The 22,750-nt window shown below is 45.1% G+C and overlaps 1 protein-coding gene across 2 annotated transcripts in view; it reads right to left on the reverse strand.

Moving 5' to 3' along the window:
• LOC138349885 (serine/threonine-protein kinase 11-interacting protein-like) overlaps nt 1–22,449 on the reverse strand; it is a gene marked incomplete at its 5' end in the record, with an annotated part of 63,789 nt that extends 41,340 nt beyond the window's left edge. For both annotated transcript variants that reach the window (XM_069338818.1, XM_069338819.1), the window contains 5 exon segments: nt 3,439–3,587; nt 3,834–3,983; nt 9,119–9,291; nt 9,860–9,957; nt 22,277–22,449. In XM_069338818.1, coding sequence (XP_069194919.1) covers nt 3,439–3,587; nt 3,834–3,983; nt 9,119–9,291; nt 9,860–9,957; nt 22,277–22,449 — 743 coding nt within the window.
• Between the last annotated feature and the right edge of the window lie 301 nt (nt 22,450–22,750).

The raw sequence follows: 22,750 nt of genomic DNA on the forward strand, positions 1-22,750 counted from the left end.
ACGTCAGGCTGCGAGCAGCCGCATCCAACAGCCTGGTTGACCAGTTCAGCAACCAGGAGGCCTGGTCGACGACCGGGCCGCGGGGTCACCAAGTCCCGGAATCACCTCAAGGTAACCTCAAGGTGGTCCAGGTTTACCTGGGGGCGATTTTGAGCATCTTAATGAGTGACTTTTTGCTCCTGCCCTTTTGCGGGATATTAGTATGTTTCAGCTTCATGTGCAGATTCCTTCCCTGTCGGCTGCACTTGTGGCTGAGAACTTGTGCGCTCATGTCTTTTTAGCTTCGGTCCTGCGTTTCTTTTCCCTCCTGGAGCTATCTTCAAATTGGCTTGTGGAGGATGTAGAGGTGCTTAGGGGCCGTTCCTGGGTCTGGCGCCTTAGTCTCGGCTGCTCGTGCGTCATCTCCTCTTTTGAAGCAGTTTGTGCCGATCCTACGGGAGGAGTTGCTGCGTTTTTTTGCTGAGTGTTTCGCATGTCGACAGGCGGTTCTCGTTTCCTCCTTGGAATCTGCTTGAGCCCTGGTTTTTTGGTTGTCTTCCCCTTTATGTCCTTTGATTTTGAGGCCTCTGCGGTTGAGCATTATATTCAGGCGACTTCTTCCACTTGCTACCCCTATGTCTGAATTGTTGGTTCTCCTAGGGAACCAGGGGGGGGGGGGGGTTTCTTCCCGGCTAAATGGTAATAATATTACCATTTAGAATATTACCAATATTCTAAATGGTAATATTATTACCATTTAGAATCCCAGATCTCCTCGTGTTCTTCATTCTTCAGCGTATCATTACAAATCCCACTTAGCAGATAAGAATCCCTCAGCAACCATGGTAATACATGGTCTGGCTTTACTGCCTTTATTGTGTGTAGTTCCTCTAAGTAGCTTTATCTCTTCAGTGACAATATACAGAAGAAGGGGGAAAATGCTCAAGCAGACACAACTATTCCAAAGAAAAAACTGTTTACATATTATAGAAATGCTGTCGATCAGAAGCTGAAGTAATCATACCAGGCTGAAGAGATGAAGTTGGAACAAAGCCATACAAAAAATAAAAAAAAATATATATATATATTTCTTCACATGCAAAATCAAAATAAAAAAACCAATACCAGCATTGGACCTATACTTACAAGTGAAGGTTTATACAGGGGCAGATTAGGAAATTAGTGAAATCCTAAAAATTCAGTATGAGGCTATGTTTAGTACCCCAATTAACAACATGAATGAAAATTAAACTATACACCAGAAGATGAGGAGACGACAATGTTTCAGTTCGTCCTGGACCATTATCAAGTCGATTGTAATAATGGTCCAGGACGGACTGAAACATCGTCGTCTCCTCATCTTCTGGTGTGTGGTTTAGTTTTCATATCTTCAGCCATGTTATTGTGACTCATCATCTGCAACAACATGAATATTGAAGATCTTGATTCAATTTATTAATAAACAACGTCTTAATGAATGATACCCAAACCCCGAACAATGTAACCGATATCAATATGGGCACTGCAGATTTTGAAAGAGAAATTAACATGCCAATGCACTCGGCCCTCAATACAGACTCGTGAATTTTTACATTTATGAAGAAATGTAAAGGGCCAGTAGCACGAATATTCAGTGTAGTGTGGAGAAAAGGTTTGGACACTGGGGAGATACCAAAAGAATTTAAATCAGCAAATATAGTATCCCTATCCAAGGGAGGGAGCAAAGTATTGGCTAAAAATTATAGACCAGTCACACTGTCACACACAAAAAAACTTTTTGAGTGATCAGTAGTCAGATCTCCAGTTTTATGGAGCACAATGACCTTCACAACCCAAGTGAACATGGATTTAGAGCAAGAAGATCATGCCTTTCGCAGCTACTCGACCACTATGACAAAATCACAAACCTTAGAATAGCAACAAAATGCAGATGGTATACACTGACTTTGCAAAGGCATTTATCAAATGTGACCATAGAGTGATACCCCATAAAATGAGATCATTAGGAATAACAGGTAAAGCAGAGCAATGGATATTCAATTTCCTGTTAAATAGTATACAAAGAGTAACAGTCAATCTAACAAAATCAAGTAAAAGCACAGTGAAAAGCTCTGTACCTCAGGGTACAGTCCTTGCACCACTACTTTTTCTTATTCTCATGTCAGATATAAGCAGAAAATACAAGTCACAGCTTGATGTCACCTTTTGTGTCATCTTTTGCAAATGACACAAAAATCAGCATAGAAATTACTTTTGCAGAAGACACTGAAAAACTAAAGGCTGATATTAATAAACTTTTAAATTGGGCAGCAGAAAATAATATGATGATTTAACAGTGATAAATTCCTGGCACTCAGATATGGAAAAAAATAGACCTTAACTGAAATACAGGTTACAAGATAATCAGATCTACCTATAGTAGGAAAGAAAAAAAAAAACGATCTGGGAATAATGATATCTGACGACCTAACATTTAGGGAGGATAACCAAGCAAATATAGAGTCGGCTAGAAAGGAAAACTCAACAGGACTGCAACTGCACTAATACTAATTCTCTGAGAACAGCACTTGAAACCTCTTCTTGTGATGTGCCTATATTTATCATCTTTGTATGTGTGTTCAGGTGACATGTGAAGATCTCAACATTTGAAATCTTAATCAAAAGCCTCCAATTTAAAATTTAAAACTACACAAGATTCAACTTTATATTATTTTTCACTTCACAATCCCTTGAATACCCAATATTGTAGGTACAGTTAAAATTCATCTCATCTAAGCTTTATTATTATTATTATGTAATAATACTACTACTAATGAGAAAATCCGTAGGAGCCGTGATGAGGGTTCAAACCTATGTGGTGGACGTTCCCAGCCCACACCCTAGTCAACTAGGTTATGACATGGTCAAAAGGATTGCCACCTAGAGTTCTATTGAGCTCACATGGGTTTCCTGAGGCTTCCACTGAAGCCAAACCAGAATTTTCACACAATCACCTTCCCCCCCCCCCATGCACTCTGGCTCTATCATCCAGGAATGTTCTACCTCTGACATCCTCTTTCAATACACAGTAATCACACTAACGTGATGAGTCAATGAGAATCATCAATCAATCAATCTACTTGCAATCAATCAGCCTACTTGTTTGTAATCTCTTCCATTTAATCCTAATTACACAGAGTAACCATAAGGAAAAACTGGGTAATCCCTTAATATTCCCTTTACAAATTAACATTAAAATCCTGTTATGAAATGAGATGTAATATTAACATTGAATGTCAGGAGGTGACCCATGACCTGAGGTGGCAATACAGCCCGGCTTGACAATATTGAAAAGTCAGTGAATGTCAATAAAAATACAAATTCTCATTGATACATCACAGTGTGATTACTCTGATTACTGTAGTACTAATAATAATACTGATGACGACGTAGATGATGATCTATGTAGCTTGTACTTACCACGGCTGTAATGTCAGATATTTTCTGTATCAGATTCACCTTCAGGTTTGACTCTGGCTTTGGAGGCAAGTACCATTCAAGACTAGCATGGAATAATACCAGATCAATTTCATTTATAGCTAAAAACTGACTCTCGCTGCATCCTCCTTCTGAAAAGATAGCATAAAATATAGTCTTCATAAAACCAATTACGATGTAGAAGTACAGCATTATTATTTTTAATTAGGTTTAAAATTATGATGGAATACAAAATTTTACAGTTCAAATAAAGAATATCATTAATATCTTAAATACATTGTTGCCTGTCAGAACTCCCCTAGTAGCCTTACGTAAATTCTTTCAAGACATTTGATAATGAATTCTATAAGATAGCCTGAATATCATAATATACAAACCAAGGAGTAAGGAGACAATAGCAAAAATAGAAGGTGTTGTCTCCTTCCGGGCACACTTCGCTGCCTCACTGACAAGTTGGGTCAGGGCTTCTTCCTGGCAAGGGCTGCATTCTGCTATGTTGGGAGTGATGCCATGCTCATCTAACACTTCTATGGGGAAATACCAAAAATAATTAAAACCGAGTTACATAACACCAAACACACACACACCAAAATACAAATTGGTGTCTTTGTGTTTGTGTGTTACACTTACACTTAGGTAATTACATGAATATACACATGTACACACACATGTACATGCACAAAAAGATTGTGAGAGAAAGGATGAGGTAGGAAAGAAAAAAAAATTATGTTCACAATGGACATCAAAGTACTGTACCTGAACCAGGCCCAAAGCCGAGTGCCTGAACATCCTCATGGAGCCACTCAGAGTGGAGCTCCACGAAAGCCAGAAACCACATGGCTGAAGCCAGATGCGAGTAAGCCTGAAAGTGCTTCACCATGAGGGACATCATCAGTAAAGACACTTGAGCATGGAGCTGTACCAAGCCCACATTGCAAGAAACAGCAGGAGCAAACAGGTAGTAATTGCGCAGCAGAAAAGAAGGGCCACCCAAAAACACATGAAACATGGTCATCACCTCATGCCACTAGAGCATGTGGGAATGACAAAAGATGTGCCAAGCCCTGTGGGAGACAGAAGATTGTCTGCTAGCCAGGGCAAATCTGCAACCTCAAACCACAACCAAAGGACAGAAGATGACTCAAACTCAAAAGTGGCATACTCTGGGTCATGCAACAGGTACTTAACACGTTGCACGGCTTGGCATGCGCTCATGCCTCAATTTTTGTGCTACATCGTTCATTTTAGTATCAAATTGTTCACGATATAATTCTCTAAAGGGATATATGTATATAAGGTAGAAAAAAATAGGCGTGCTACATGCAGCAAATCAGAAAATCCGCCAAGCATTACCCGTGAACGAGCACCCATCTGCACACCCACAACACCCGCATTAAATTGTGTATACTGTATTCTTTTCAGTTTTCTCACCTCAATTTTCATGCTACATCGTTAATTTTGATATCAAATTGTTTGCAATCTAAAGGCGCACATTTTAAAACAAGTTCCATAATAATCGAATAATAAATGGAATGTTAATAAATTTAAATTTTGGACACAATGTGCATCCAAAAGGGGTGAAGAGGTACAGGTAACCCCATCTCGACCAGTTCGACCGAGCAACCTCAAGCATGCGGGTACGACAGAAAGTACTCAAAAATCCAATGACAAAGGGCAGTCCGCTAACCAGGACGACTTCGGAACCTCATAACGAACCCAGTATGAAGACTTAAACCTGAAAGACGAAGGATCCATTATTGAGGCATATTCCGGGTCGCACAGGAGGTAAGCCGCAATGACCGCCTGCACCTCAGTAGGCAAGACGCAGGAAGATGAAAACCTCTGGAAGGATGGAACCAATGGACCCAAAGGGAAACGGAACTGAACCTGGGTAGGAGCTGATACCAAATCCAACTTGTGTGCAGAGGGGGAGAAGAAAACCCCACTCCTTGTAAGCCAAGATTTTCCTACTCGGAGAGTAGGAAAACCCAGGCGGGGTCCAATGGGGCCCAAGGCCCCCAAGTCAGCCCCTCCACAACCCCCGGGAACTTCCACACCAGGACCGGGGACCAAGTTGTCCTCCAAAGCCCCGGCCTCACAAGAAAAAACCAGGGCAGCCGGAAAGGCAGGCAGGAAAGGAAAGGGGGGCCCCACTAGTCAGACCCTGTTGCCACGGCTGGAGGAACCGACTCGAATGCCTCGTTGCCCCGCCCCTTTTCCCTGGAAGAGGCAACCTCCGAAACTGCCCGAGTCTCAGATCCTTCTAAACACTGCGCCAACCCCGAAGCCCACAAATGCTTCGGAGCCGGAAGCAGGGACGGAGGGGGACCAGAATGAACCATAGCAGGGAAGGAGGGAACCGAGGAACCCAAGGGAACCCGGAACCGAACCCAGGGAGGAGTCGCACCCATATCAAACTCGTACAGGGAGGGGGGATAGGAAAACCCCTCCCCCTGTAACAACAAGCCCAGCGCCGAGGGTACCAACCCCCAAGCGGGGTCAAATGGGGCCCAAGACCCCCAAGTCAGCCCTTCCACACAACCTCCGGGAACTTCCACACCAGGACCGGGGACCAAGTTGTCCTCCAAAGCCCCGGCCTCACAAGAAAAAACTGGGACAGCCGGAAAGGCAGGCAGGAAGGGGGCCCACTAGTCAGACCCTGTTGCCACAGCTGGAGGAACCGACTCTAATGCCTCATTGCCCCACTCCTTCCCCCTGGAAGGGGCAACCCCCGAAACTGCCCGAGTCTCAGATCCTTCTAAACCCTGCGCCAACCCCGAAGCCCACAAACACTTCGGAGCCGGAAGCAGGGATGGAGGGGGACCAGAATGAACAACCATAGCAGGGGAAAAATGAGGGGGTGGGGACTGAACCAAGGCCGAAGCAACCAACACTCCCAAGCCTGGGTCCCTATAAGCAAAACGGGGCAGCCTTGGGGCTTCCGGGGTAGCAATCAACCTAGCGTGTTGCAGCAACCTAAATCTAGCATGCAACGCCTGAGCTGCCTGCACCCGGAGAAGGTCATCAGTGGACTGGGTGAATTGAGTCACAAACAAGCAACAAATCTCACAGGACTCTGGGTCGAAGAGTGGTTGGTGTCACCGACCCAACAGGTAGCATGATGGAGGCAAAAACAGTGAGTCACCCTGAGACAGGGGGAACAGAGCAACCTTCGAATTCGCACAAGGCGAGAGGGGCCTTTTGCGCCCCTGCGGGGTTTCCCAGGACCCTTAGACTGTTATCGCTAAAGGTAAGCCCAAGCAGGGTACTGCGAACCGGCACTTAAGTCTACCAATCAAACCTCTAAAAGCTGAACCCCCAGGACATGCCCACTCACGGGGACCTAGCACCTAGAAACACAGATAGGAATCTATACCTAATATAGATAGGGGGCAATGAACCAAAGGCAGACCCCCCCACCAGGCAGGATAAACAAAAACAAAAGAAAAATCCCTTAAGAGGACAATGTACCCAGGCAGAACAGAGCTGGCCGACATAATGGGTGATAACTAGCTGTGCAGTACCCCGTGCCCCTACCAGTGCAAACTATCCCTTTCCCTAAGGTAAACAAGGGAGGAGGATTCCCTTCCCTTAGGGTTCCCTTTCCTAAGTGCCCTGTAAGTACCACTCTTAGGGCTTGGGGTTTTCTTCCACAAGTCACCTTGGGGTCTACCTCTGTTGGTCTGTTGTTGATCGGTAATTGACCGCCCTAGCACACTCAGGGCAGTCAATTACCGATCAGCAAAAGACCAACAGAGGTAGACCCCAAGGTGACTTGTGGAAGAAAACCCCAAGCCCCAAGGGTGGTACTTACAGGGCACTTAGGGAAGGGAACCCTAAGCGCATGCAGCCTGAGTACCTGTGAAGATTACTCTCAGCTCATGCACCACCCTGAAGCACTAAACACAAAGCACAGCACTGAGCAAGAAACAGGAGCTGGAGTCATGTAGTCACATGACCAAGCCTCAAACACATCAATCGAGAACTGGGGTGTGGGTAGCTGGCGTGAGGGGTCTAGGGCTCCCCTTTTCCCCTCTTGGGGAGGGGGGGGGGGGGGCTGCACATACAGTGGCATGGCACGTGGTGACATCATGCTTGTTTGCTAGTTTTTCTTTGGGGAAGTTCTGTCCACTTGTTTGACTTTTAGTAGTAGTTTCAACCAGAGTAGGGGGTTGTTTTGGGATGCTTACCTTTCTGGATGCCTGACCCGGTCATCAGACATAGAATGCACCAAATCACATGTGCATTTCTATAGGCCATTGCTCCTCGTGCCTCTCTAAGGGGGGCCAGGTTCTGGCTCATGGTTCCCAGTAGGCCAAAAACTCCATTCACACTGACTGATGCTGAAGTTTAATAGATCCATATCAGCCTGGATAAGCTCTGGGGAGCCGAAAGGGCTCTCCCCAGAAATACCAAGCACTTATATATTTGAGCAGTTGTACATAGCACCAACTCACTGCTTTGTAACTGTTATCCTCTATATTACAGTGGCATCTCGATTAAAGAGTTTAATCCGTTCTGGCACCGAGCTCGTTATGTGGAAAACTCGTCTTAAGAAACAAATTTCCCCATTTAAAATAAAGGTAATAAATTTAATCCGTTCCACTCCCAAAAACATCCATACTAGTATGACATTTCATAATGTAAATATAATACTGCACATGTAATTATAAATGTCTTTTTTGTACTGTTTTCATGTTTACTTTACCTTATGAAGAGTCGTTGCTGGCTTGAGGGAGACGATGGGGAGGTGGGAAGGAGAGAGGTTATTGTGTGGAAGGAGAATCCACCTCTGAGTCAGACGGGCTCTCTCTCCCTGGGAATTTCACCCCACTGGGACCGGGTTGTGGTTCACTATCACTAGCTCCTCTTTTCTTAACTTTTGCAAAGAACGTATCTATTGACAATTGCTTTCGTCTTTATTTTTAGGATGTTCCTAAAACGAGACAGCAAATTGTCATTAAACATGTCCACACACTGCTTTATCAGGGTGATGCTTTCCAAGAATGCGGTCACCTTTTCAAACACTCCCAACACTTCCCTGATCTCACTGGAAAAAGGCAGCATCCTCCCTTACCTCCTAATCCCCTTACTAATGGTGCAAATTGTTGATGAGGACCTGCCATACTCCCTTGTGAGATCAGTCACACGGACACCCCGCTCATGCTTTGCTATACTTTCCTTCTTCAAATCCACAGTAATTGTCTTTCTTCCTCTTGACAACACTATCTTTAGCAAACAGCTTCTTTGGCGACATTGTGCATTACAAATTGTAGTCACAAAACCACAAAAAAAAAGCGCAAATAAATGCAGAGGGATGCTTGTCGTGTGCAATACAACATCAATACTGGTGTCAGGGGCGTCCGAGAATTTGCGAGGCCGAGGAAAATAAGACTCGCGTCCCCCCCCCCAAAAAAACGAGATGCTAGGAAGCACCATGTGGTTTTGCTCATTAATAGAGGTGAAGCTCGTCAATAGAGACCAATTTGCTGCGAGTGGCTCGCTCGTTACTCGAAATGCTCGCAGATAGAGCCGCTCGTTAATCGAGGTGCCACTGTATGTGCAAATACATTCATTCCCCTCTTAAACATTACTTCCACCCAGCCTTAACATGATTACATATATGCTTTCCATAATTAAGATCAATGGCTTTTCAACATACCACTAAAAAAATTGAAGAAGCAGTTTGCTCGATGAGAATCGGCCAGTGATACCAACAAAACTGTATCAGCTAGAGAGAGTGCCAGACCCTGTCGCTGGTAGAGACTGTGGATCGTACCCACATCGGATAACTTGTACGAGGAACATAATTCTAGCCAAGTTTGAGGACTGTCGCTATAACATACAAAAATTATTTGTATTAGTTAACATTTAATTATTCCCAGTGCTGCCATCATTTATAACATAGACTAAGCTAAATTTATTTGTAACAACACTATTGTCATCATTTATAACAACTGTACTTAAACTATAATTTATACTAGTCAGTGTCTGCATCTGTAGTGAGCTTACATGAAAACGAAAAAGGGGAGAAGAGAAGGGATGAGTGAGAAAATAAAAGAGGGACTGATCACCATATGTGATATATCTGAGAAAATATTGAAGCATATGATGGGATAGAACCTGCATCTCTCAACTCCTCACTATTTTCTCAGATACATCACATTCTTGAAATTTTATTGTGCATTTATAATTATCTTTCTTCAGTGAGTCCTAAAACAATCCATTACTACTTCCAAATAAAAAGATTTAACAAAAATATCTATTCTTGTGAGGAATACAACTAGTAATACTGTAGAGGAGTAAGATAATACTTTATGTATTTAACGCAATATTTAACTTGATACTACTCACTGATGGAACAGGATAGTAGTTTTAAAATATATAAACTTATTATACTTACTCTTCTTGAGCAATGATTTCCAATATGTACACTTTCTTGTTTGAGATAACAAGAAGACCCTGGAACTCTCTCCTGCCTCCCTTCACCAACAACACAGCCTGTTATGGGAAAATATAATAACTGATAAAAGTAAAAGGCATGATTAACAGATAATATGATATTAAATAATGATTCAATTGCATAAAAGCATTCAAAGGGTGTAATCCTGTTGCTACTGAAGAATATCTCAGCTTCTCATTGTTGGCGGATAAGAAGTCTGTTAAGACTATTGAAAACTGCTGGGGCTGGTGAACCAATGGCATGCGTGCCAAATGTAATATGCGTAACTATTTTGTTGGCATGCATGCTCATTTATTGGTCGACTAAACCAAGTTCTATATTAATGCTTTCAAGCATTTCTTCTCCACTGACCCTCAATTTTTTTTTTTTTTTTTTTAGAAAATTGTTGCCAATTTAGTCACATGCTCTAAAAAAGGTTAGTTGCCCCTGCTCTAGGTCAATGAATGACCTTCCTCAGGATACAATCCAGAATAGTTGCCTAACTCCCAATTACCTATTTACTGCTAGGTGTAAGGAAACATTTCCACACATCCCTTTCTACCTGCAAATGGAACCCAGGACCATATGGTTGCGACCTGACTATGCTGATTACTGTGGAATATAATCTGTGATTTAGACGTCAACAAAAAGCTATGAAACATCAAGATACACAGAATATTGTACACTGGGAAAGTCCTAATAATCACCCTCATAAACAGTACATTGGAACCTCGATTTTTTAATTTTTCGGTTCTCGAGCTCAATTTCTTCAAAAAAATTTGATTCGGTACTCAAGGTTTGCCCCGGTGCTTGAGGTTTGTTGATACATGAATGAGCCGACCGAGCATGTGGTGCGTTTCAGTTTACCTGTGTCTCCCGCCTAGTGATGACCGTGCTAGAATTCTTTGTGAAGAATTTCATTGTTTTTGTGTGTTTTTTTGGTTTCTGAACACAAAAATTCTTATTACCTGCATATATCACGCCATGGGTTCTAAGAAAGTCGGTGGTAAAGTTCAACATAAGAAAACAGTTGTGAGGATGACAATAGAGGAAAAACAAGAGATCATTCATAGTGAGATAATGTAATGTCTCACTACAGACAAGTGTTAAAACGTCGGGGAAAAAAAAATGTCTATAGACAGATTCTTAGTAAGACGAGCAAGTAGTGAGCCACAACCAGGTCCTCGTGGTATGCCTGCAAAACGTAGGAGAGAGTACCCCAGAAATGTCATCACTGCTGTTATAATGGAAGGGGACTTCCCTTCCATTACTAACACTAACACCTCTCCTCCTACCCACTTCCTCACCGTCTTCCATACGCCAACAAGAGTCCCCAATAAAGGCAAGGTATACTTTTAAGTACTGTAGTACAAATTATAAGTGCAGTAGTAGTATGTATAAAATGTATTTTTAAGTTAATATTTTTGGGGGTGTGAAATGGATTGATTCAGTTTACATTATTTCTTACGGAAAAATTCATTTAGGTTTTCAAATTTTCAGTTTTCGAACCGTCTATGGGAACGGATTAAGTTCGAAAATGGAGGTACCACTGTATACAGTATGTGCTTAAAATATACAGGTATCTTGAGACACCACTAAAACATTTTTTAGCCCCACAAAATACAGTAACAAACAATTTGAAGCACACGGTATCACATGTGTGCAGATCACATATAGAAATTATAACAAACTTTTATTTAATACCTTAGCACAAGGGGTCAAACCAGAGGCGATAACTCTGAAGCACAGCATAACAGGGTTCATACTGTTCTATGATTCTCTGAAGGTCATTCAGTAAACACTAATTCTGTCTTCTACATGTACAGTAAGTCAAAAACAGATGTTTCACAGCCACTCAACTGATATATAAACACCAAGAAAAAGCAATGTACTAAAGAAAGATGGGATACAGTCAAGAGGCATCTGCCCAAAGCAGACGAGAGAACAGTTTTGAAAATGAAGGTTAATTATATTCAAAATAACCCAATTCATCCAATCTGCTTTACTATTTAGTATCATTAAATATCTTTAAGCTATGAACAAAGCAGTTCACAGCTTTATACATTTGCGCATTGTATTTTGTCAGATAATAACAAATTATAAATCTACATTATTGGTAATCATAAAATGTTAATTACATTTTGTTCTTCATATTCACTGGTACATCAAGTTCAATGTGAGATATGTATTGTACTGTGCATTCAGAATGTATTGTACTGGACATTCAGTATGTATTGTACTGTACATTCAATAGTGTTGAAAATTTGTTTGGTTTAATTATGTGACAAGTACACAATACACTAAAAAAATACTAGTGTTGAATGTAATGAAACGCCATTTTCTGGGTGAGCCCCGGAAGCTCCCTGGAGCTTATCGGACTAATGTATGTTATATTAGACCGGGACATTAGCTAAGGAGTTCAGACCTACCAGGGACCAGCGCCAGAACCTGGCCCCTTCAGAGAGGCTTCAGGAAGCAATGGCCCTGGAAAACCCCTTTGTGATTGGGGTTTTCCTTATCTGCCATCGACCAGGGTTAGGCACCCAAAAAGGTAGGCATAACAAAACAAACCCCACATGGTAAAAAACTAAAACAAAAAAACGAACAAAGAAGTAGAAACTCCCTACAATCACAAGGAAACAAGCAAACAAGCAAACATCACACTTTACTGCCGCGCCGATTGTCCGCGCAGCCCTCCCTGCGAGAGGGGGAAGGGGAAGCCCCGGACCTACCGCACCGGCTGCCAAGCTTCAGTGTGGAAGCTAAGCTTCAACCAATGCGAAAAAAAAATGCCGACTGGTGGGAGGAAGGGTTGCCAGGGAGCTTCCGGGGCTCACCCAGAAAATGGCGTTTCATTACATTCAACGCTGGTTTTCTGTGGGGAGCCCCTACGGCTCCCTGGAGCTTCATACCCAAAGAGAAGGTAAAGAAAGGGCTAAACCGGGAGGCGGCCGCCACAAACTCCGCAATGTGAAGCCGAGACAACAGGTTGCAACCTGCAACCCAAGACAACAAGAAGGCACAGGAGCAGACGTGCATAAAGAATGGGTGGCCAAGAACCTGTGCGACCCACAAATCCCTGCGCCAGAAATGAGCCCTAGACGTCACCAATACAGCAGCAAAAGCTGCAAACGTCTGAACAGCACGGACGCAAAGACAGACCGCAGCCTGGAACGTCTGAAACACTCTGCATACGACCTGGGAGATCCGAGCCCTGAAAACAGGGAACAAGGGGAACCGGATCAGCCACAGCGCATCCCCAGACATGGTACGCAGGTAACGGCAAGAAGCATAACCGGACAACACAGGACGCACCCCCGGCCAAACCAACAAGCAGCAATAACCCAAGAACCCCTCCGGAAAGCAGCCGTCTCGACTGTCGCCAGGACGGAGAAAGGCTGCACACGTACAAATCTACCACCAGTACCAAAGAGCAGAAACCTGAACCGAAGGGGCTACCACAAACTAAGAAGATAAGAAGGCACCCTGATCAAGGACCAAGACGGCTCAGGCGACGCATGAGCTGGCCGGAGGTGAAACAAAACACGAGAAAGCGTACGAAACGGGGCAGATGTGAAGTCTACCCCAAACGCAAGCCGGAGCGGCTCCGCCAGCGCCGCATAAAACGAGGCAACAGTAAAAACATCAAATAACTGTAGTCCTGAAAACTGAAAAAAAGATACGACAACCCGATGCGAAAGATACGACATCCTATGAAAAGCAAGAAAAAAGTGCATAGAAACACCAGGAACGTCATACTGTCGCCAAGACGAAGCTCGCAGGTGGGACACCGTCAACAAAGTCACCTGAACACCACAGAGATGGTGATACCCACGTCAAAATATCAGACGCAAAGAGCCGAGGAGAAGGCCGAACCAGTCACGTACAGGACCGATCCGACCTGCCGAAAGAGGCGGAGCCGCAGGAAAACACCCCGGGTTCGGACACCTATCAAGCAGCGTCTGAAAAAGCTGGGCTGGTCACCAAGAAACCATAAGGACTGCTCTCGTGGGATGGGCTGCAACTGAGCCAGAACCCGAAGCAACAGCTGGGCCGGGAGAAGAGGAACAGGTACCCCCCACCTCAACCAGTCCTGCCGAAAAGCATCCACCGTGAACGCCTCGCAGGTGGGTAAGGGCGCCACATAAAATGGGCGACGCCTAGACCATGCCAACTCGAAGACGTCCATGGCCAGGAGTCCATAAGTCTGGCAGAGCCAACAAAACGAGTCGGCGATGACTGGCCAACAGAGGAATTAACTGCTGTCCACCAGGACGCAGGACACACCCTGGACATGAACCTCACGGTTAGCCAAACCCCGAGAATCCAGCAAATGAGCCACTCTAAGGAACCAACCCCAAAGGTCAACACCTAACAGAAACCCTGTGGTTCCAGCAAGAACCGCCAGAGAACAGTCCGAACGGAGCCGAATGGTAGGGCACCGAGTGACCCAAACCCTCCGAAGCGCAAACCAGACAGCCACGAACTCCCGAACCGTGCTGTGAGCCCGACGGACGGACAGACTCCATCCCCGGCCGACCTGGTGGTCTGAACTCCTTAGCTAATGTCCCGGTCTAATATAACATACATTAGCCCAATAAGCTCCAGGGAGCCATAGGGGCTCCCCACAGAAAAATTAGGATTGTACCTAGTTGTTCAGGTTTAAGTTTTCTGTTTTATGAACTACACTAACTCTTCAGTAAGGGCAAAGTTGCATACTCTTGGACTGAAGGTAGAAAATACTGTATAGGATTTACAAGTAAACTCATCATTATGTACAGAGTTGCTGTTATAAACCAAGTGAAATAGAATGCACTGTATCTCCATCTAACTTGATACCTGCGAATCAAGTGTGTTTTTACGACACACAGTAGTTAGAGATTTCAAGTTATCATTTGATGACTAGCCTGGAATGATAATCACACTGCCATCATAGATGAACATTGGGTGCAGAACCTTTTTTTATTTATTTTTATTTATTTTTTATTTTATTTTACTTCATTTATATATACAAGAGTTTTTACATTCTTGTAAAGCCACTGATATGCATAGCATTTTGGGCAGGTCCCTAATCTTAATTTTCCTTTGAATACAACCCACCAAATCATTTAACAATCAAGTACCCATTCACTGCTGGGTGAACAGAGGCATATAGTTAAGGATTGGTGCCTAGTCAATCCTCCCCAGCCAAGATACAAACCCAGGCCAAATTGCTCGCAAAGCACAGGGTGTGTGTGTTACCACTTCGTCACAGGGACTGTAAACTTTCTGAGACATCTCTTGTGAATCATGCCTATGAAACCAATCCATTCCCACAAATGCACTAAAATTTTGATGGTATCAAACACAGCATCAAAATTACTTTTAGAGAAATTTAGTGCACTTTAGTGAAATTGAAAGCACAGTAATATTGATACTTCCTTATACTAATGAGTATCATCCTCAATAAATTAAGTGGGTTGCATGGGTTTGTACACTTATGTTTAGGAAAATCCACTTAAAATTTTATGCTTGTCAAATTGTACACAGCCTGGTGAACAATGCCTGTGAGCCAGTCAGGATAAAATGTGATCTGGTGGCTTTTGGAATACTACACGTACATCAAAAATAAATACTTCATATCCTAGAAATTTCCGAAGCCAAATTTTTTACTTAATCCCTAAGCTGCTCTGGGGTATTAGGCCTTCAACACCCACAGGCACAAAAAAAAATAAAAGAAATAAAGGTCTTATAAAAAATTTCATTTATGTTCCCTGATCACGGGAAAAATATTAAAAAAAATCATAGGTGGTATATTTTGGCTGCAATAGAGCGGGGAAGTCTGGCCAAAAAAAAAAAAAAAAAAAAAAAAAAAAAAAAGCATTGAATGTAATGAAACGCCATTTTCTGGGCAAGACCTGGAGGCTCCCTGAAGCTATCTGGGCTGATATGATAATGTCAGACTTTGGCATCAGTCATGTGTATGGAGTTCTGTGGGCCTACCGGGGACTACGAGCCAGAACCTGGCCCCCTCAGAAGAGGCATGGGGAGCAATGGCCTATAGAAACCCCCATGTGGTTGGAAGCATTCTATGTCTGCCATCGACCGGGTCAGGCACCCAGAAAGGTAAAGGTAAGCGTCCCAAAACCAACCCCTATTCTAGTGAAAATTGCTACAAAAAGACAAACAAGTGGATAGAACAACCCAAACAGAAACGAGCAAACTACGTAGTATGAAGTCACATGTCGCCGCACCGGCATTCCACCTCTCAATTCTGAGGCTGGACATCAAAACACGCAAAAAAACTGCCAACCTGGGAGAGGGAGGGTTGCCGGGGAGCCTCCAGATCTCACCAAGAAAATGGCATTTCATTACATTCAACGCTTGTTTTCTGGGGGGAGCCCCGTTGGCTCTCCGGATCTACCTACCCAAAGACGAAAACAAGGGGGACCTAATCCAGTAGGCGGAAGTTGCACACACCCCCAACGCAAAGTGAAGACAAAACTGCAACCGCCAACCCAAGGCCACACAGGCCCGACAAGGCCCAGGAACATTAACGAAGGAACGGAGAGCCAACCAACGAATGACATGGGCACAGGGACAGACAGCAGGCTGGCAGGAACGAACCACCCCCACGGACGACCCGAGGGAACCACATCCTGGAACAGGGAACCCGGAACAACCTAAAGCGTGACCCCGGCCACGGCAGCCACAGCACACCAAGCACGGCAAAGTGCTGCAAGCGAATACAACACACAATGAACTCACGACCAGACCAACCAAGCATCAAACAACCCAAGGACCCCTCCGGAAAGCAGCCAAGTCAGTCGTCGCCAGAAAAGAAGGAGACAGCTGCAAGCCCACAAACCCATCAGGAGAACCAAAAGAGCCGAAACCCAGGAGCCGAAGGAGGGCACGAAGTACACCAACCCGACCCTTAGAGGCCAACGCCAAAAAAAAATAAAAAAGAGCTTCAGAAAAACTCAGAACCAAAGGGGCCACAACAAACCGAGAAGAGAAAAGAGCACGCAATCCAAGAACCAAGACTGCTCAAGCGGCGCAAGAGCAGGCTGGAGGTGAACCACACCAGAGACAGCTCACGAAGCGGTGCAGAGGCATCTCCAAAACCGAAGCAACCCAGAACGGCTCCGCCAGCGCTGCACAAGACAATTCGACAGTATGTGGCAAGATGACGGCCCCAAAACCTCCACAAGAGAAAGACAGACACGCCAACAAAACCTAGCAAACCGAAGAAGGGACAGAAAGAAAAAGGAAGGACCGCCAAAAAACCCCACACCGCTGCTAAGAAGAAGCACGCAGGTGGGACACCATCAACGAAGCCACCAGACCACCAACAGATGGTGATAGACTCAAGGCAGAACCAAACCAGCCCCGCCATGGACTGATCGAGCCTAGGAAGAGGCGGAGCCGCGGGAAGATCCTGGGTGCGATCACTGAGCAAGCAGAGCCGGAAACCCAAGCCGGCAAGGAAGGAGATGGAACGTTTGCTGTACAGAAAACTCCCCAACACCAGCGAACTTGCCAGGACATCGGAGATGTAAAGGTTCCGAAGTGAGAGACTAAAGAGACGAGACACCGCGAGACCTCGAAAATGCCAACTGGCAGGGTAAGCCAGGAAACCAGGAACCCAAACCTGGCAATAGGAGAGCCAAAAGGCACATATAAAACACAACAATCTGTAGGATAAAATGAGAAAAACGGAAAAACACAAGAAAAAGACCAGAAGACCAACCCCAGCGGCTAGGGAAAAAAGTGTAGAAGAAAGATGATGATGAATTTAGAAGGTAGGCAGCAAACGGGAACGTAAGGGAGATGACCAACAACACTCAGAGCTGCTGGTCATGTCACAACAAGTCACACCAACAACACAGAGTTGTCGGACACGTCCCAACACAAGACGAAACTGGTAAAGGTGCAAAGGTTTGCCACCTGACTAGCACCCGAACCGAGGGCTACGAGCTACGAGGAGAGAATAGGGGAACAAAACCCCACGTCACTGGGAGACAGAAGAGCTAGAGGGAACACGATCATAACATACAAGATTCTCAAAGGAATTGATAGGGTAGATCAAGACATACTAAAACAAGGGGCACACACACTAGGGAACACAGGTAGAAAGCGAGTGCCCAAATGAGCCGTAGAGACATTCTTGAGGTTATCTTGAGATGATTTCGGGGCTTTTTAGTGTCCCCGCGGCCCGGTCCTCGACCAGGCCTCCACCCCCAGGAAGCAGCCCGTGACAGCTGACTAACACCCAGGTACCTATTTTACTGCTAGGTAACATGAGTATAGGGTGAAAGAAACTCTGCCCAATGTTTCTCGCCGGCGCCTGGGATTGAACCCAGGACCACAGGATCACAAGTCCAGCGTGCTGTCCGCTCGGCCGACCGCATTAGAAAGAAGTATGTCAGTGTCAGAGTAGGAGACAACCGGCATGCATGAGGAAGTGATGTGGTGGAGGCTGACTCCATACACAGCCTCAAGTGTAGATATGATAGAGCCCTGTAGGCTCAGGAACCCGTACATGAGCCGATAGACAGGCGAGAGGCGGGACCAAAGAGCCAGAGCTCAACCTCTGCAAACACAACTAGGTAAGTACAGAGGCCATGTAGATGTCAGGTGAGAGGCGGGACTAAAGAGCCAAAGCTCAACCCCCGCAAGTACAACTTGGCGAGTACAGAGAATCCATTGTATATGGAAGGGCTAAGCCAGGCACTGCAAGACGGGCAAGGAATGAGTGACCCAGATAAGACCACGAAAAACGGGGCTGTGACTCACCGTGAGACAAACAACACAGACGAACAAGGAAGGCCCCAGGAAGAAGCACGCAAGGGCCAAACAAAATGCCACAACTAATCCCCAAAATGCATCTCCAGTATCATAACTGCAGCAAAATGTCACCTCATAACATCCTAACACAGTGTAACATTTACCATATAACATTCGCCTCCATCATCTTACCTCGTAACATAGCGGAGGTAGGGCCCTTTGATTGACTCAAGCATGGGTTGGACATGAATATGAGTGGAACTGGATGGGTAGAAATAGGAGCTGCCTCGTATGGGGAAATAGACCTTCTGCAGTCACCTGTGACCTTATGGTCTTATATTCGTACGCAAAAACCACGAACCAGTGTCTGGCTGAAAGAGACACCAGACCACATAAGCTCACCTGCAGAACGTAGGCACGAAGGTGTCATGACACAATGTGAAGAATACAAATACAAAAGAACGAGACAGGACCGAAAACCAAGAAGAAGCACAGAAGAGGACCAACAAGCCCTAGAAAGGACTGGAGGGAAGCAACACCGGAAGACGACAGATGTTCCAATAATACGAGAAGATGCGAAAACCTTCCCGAACCTTCGAGAACACACAGAAGCAAGCACAAATCATTGAAGGCACATAATGCACAGGAGCACCCGAGACCAAAAGTCATGCAGAACCCCGAGAAGAGGGGAACATAACGGAGTAGTCAGGTCCCAAAGAAGAAGGGCGAGTAAACGGAGAAGAGGACCCACCGACAGGATGGAACTGACGGACCCAAGGGGACAAGGAACCGAACCCAGGGAGGGGCCGACGCTCAACAACTCGTGCGTAGAGGAGGGGGGGAAAGGAAACACTCAACTCCCCGTAACTGCAAGCCCCGCTCAGAGGGTAGAAAACCCCGGCGTGGTCCAACGGGGTCCGAGGACTCCCCCAAGTCAGCCCCTTTCCAGCCCCAGGAACCCACATGGCAGGCCCCGGGGCCGAGCCGTCCCCCCAAAGCCCCAGCCTCACACGAAAAAGCCGGGGCAGCCTCGGGGCTTCCAGGGAGAAAATCACCTAGTGCGTTGCCACCACCTGAACTTTACATGCAATGCCCATGCTGCCTGCACCCGCATAGTCAGCATAAGACTGGGTAACCGAGTCACAAACAAGCAACAAAACTCACAGGACTCCGGGCCGAAGGTGCCACCGACCCCACAGGCAGCAGACGGAGGCAAAAACAGGGAGAATCACTTTGAGACAAGGGGACAGAGCAACCCTTGAACTCGCACAAAGCGAGGGAGAACTCCAGGGTCATATCCATCGGACCCACGCATGCCCATGGGTATTCCCAGGGTCTCGAGATGGAACTCATGCTCAGGGAAGCCCAGGCAGGGTACTGCTAACCGGCGCCAAAGTCTACTAAATAACTTTCTAAGAACTGAATCCCCGGGACAAGTACACTCATGGGGTCCTAGCAGGGGGAACTACCAGAAGAAGGACGAGTACTCAGTACACAGGGGGCAAGAACCAAGCCAGACCCCCCCCCCAAACAGGCAGGCAGGCAAAAAGAAGAAAACCCCGCAAGAGGACAGCTTGCCCAGGTGGAACAGAGCCGGCAGTACCCCGCGCCCCTACTAGTGCAAACTGCCCCTTACCCTAAGGCGAACAAGGGAGACAGAAAACACTAGCACACAAAGGGCGACCGAAAACCAAGCAGTAAACGGCCTAGCAGGGGCAGAACCCAAGGAACTTGTGGAAGGTGGCCCCAAGCACAGTACTTACAGGGCACCTAGGGAAGGAAGCCCTAGGTGCATGCAGCCTGAGTACTGGAGAATCACTCCTGGCTCACGCACCACCTAGAAGACAGTCATCACACACAACCGTTGCCTATAGTATCAGCCTCAGAACTGAGAGAGGGAATGCCGGCGCAGGGGTCTGTGGCTCCCCCTTTTCCCTCCCGGGGAGGGGGGAGCTGTGCAGACAGTGACGCGGCAATGTGTGACGTCATACTAGTTTGCTCGTTTCTGTTCGGGGAGTTCTCCACTTGTTCTGCTTTTTGTAGCAATTTTCACCAGAATAGGGGTTTGTTTTGGGATGCTTACCTTTCTGGGTGCCTGACCAGGTTGGTGGCAGACAAAGAATGCTTCCAACCACATGGGGGTTTCTATAGGCCATTGAACCCCGTGCCTCTTCTGAGGGGGGTAGGTTCTGGCTCGTGGTCCCTGGTAAGCCCACAGAACTCCATACACATGACTGATGCCAAAGTCTGACACTAGCGTATCATCCCAGATAGCTCCTGGAGCCGACGAAGCTCTCCCCAGAAAGAGGCGTTGACAAAGCAATCTTCGGGGGGTGTCTGCTCCACTCGAGCTGTTAGGCGTGAGTTGCCATAAAGATATTATTACCTAATTATTTCAATGTCTCTGAATGATTTCTTCTAATTTTTTTTACAGTAATATTATTCAAAAGTGTGTTGTGTGATATATTTATATATGTAATAAAATGTGTGAATCATCACTATACTCAAAAGTATTGTGATCATATTAGTGATTCAATTATGTTCATAAAACAATAGTTTTGCTGTTATTATACTATATACACAGGTTACAAAGGTATACAGGTATACACAGGCTATTACACTATATACACAGGTGGCCACACACAACTGATGCTCCCTCTCTCCCTCACTGGTTCAAGGCAAGATGCACCGACATTCTTCCTTCAAGTATACTGTTTGTGGTGTTATTACACTATATACACACACACACATTATATATTAGTATCTACATGTTTTGTTCACCATAATTGTTCAACTAAGCTTTTATAGTGCCCAAAGAGCATAGTGGGCACCCAAACATACCATGACAAGTCATGCAGATGATGCCACTTCCTTCACCAAAATGGCTTCTCCCAACACTCCTTTTGTTGTTATTACACTATATATATATACATGTTATATATAAGTATCTACATTTGTGTTTGTCACCTCACCTCACCTCACTCGCCAACATTCTCCCACCATACTGTTTTTGCTTTTATTCAATATATAGACGCTATATATAAGTATCTGCATGTTTTATTTACCATAACAAACCACTAAGCTGGTATAGTAAGTGCAGACAGCAACAGGTGGCCACACAGATTTGGCAGACTACGTTACAGCCCTTCCACGCTCAACATTACTCCTTCCATAGCACAGCACAAATTATCACAACAATCCTCTTATTATCAGAATCCTGGTCATTTTTATCAGTCAGGGGTCTTCTGTAATACAATCAGCGCTAAATAATATCAGTTACATATATTTTTGACATTTTTAGGCGATGCTATGGTCACAAGCTGAACAGCAGTGCTGTGAGCTCATGCTGCGTGCACCAGCCTTGGTAGGTCACTCGGTACTGAGGCTTTCACACCCGAGAATGTTGTCCACGATTTTTTTTTTTAAATGGAGTCTGTTTACAAGAGCCCTGAGGAAGATGATGTGAACCCTGTGTAGCCGCGGGCCGTTTAAATCTTGCGCAGTACTCCAAAATGTCATATGAAAGGGTGCGCACTTTTGCGTCAGTTACTCAATACGTCATATGAAGTGTTGTGTAGTTTAAGGGTTAATTCACAAATTGATTCTTACCTTAACAAGCCCTATGAGTTGTTCTCCTGGTTCATGGAAGAGAAGAACTTCACAGTGAAGCTTTAGCCGGTGGTCGACATCGGCAAAGTCTTCATACGAGTATCGGATGGGATTGGAAATCCTGTCAATGCCCTCGACTTCTGTAACTTCCTCCCACCACAGCCAGTAGTAGCCTAGAAACATATGATTAGACACTAATAACAAATGTAATATAAGAAAATACTATTGCATAAAAAAACAGCGTTGAACGTAATGAAAACCCCATTTTCTGGGCGAGTCCTGGAGGCTCCCTGGAGGTATCCAGGCTGAATGGATATGAATAACTTTCTGGCATCAGTCAATATTAATATTTTTGGGGGTGTGGAACGGATTAATTCAATTCCCTTTATTTCTTATGGGAAAAATCGTTTCGACTTACGATATGTCTGGGAACGGATTACCATTGTAAATCAAAGCCCCACTGTACATTGGTTG

The sequence above is a fragment of the Procambarus clarkii genome, chromosome 40, assembly GCF_040958095.1.
Source record: "Procambarus clarkii isolate CNS0578487 chromosome 40, FALCON_Pclarkii_2.0, whole genome shotgun sequence".
Classification (NCBI taxonomy): Eukaryota; Metazoa; Arthropoda; class Malacostraca; order Decapoda; family Cambaridae; genus Procambarus; species Procambarus clarkii.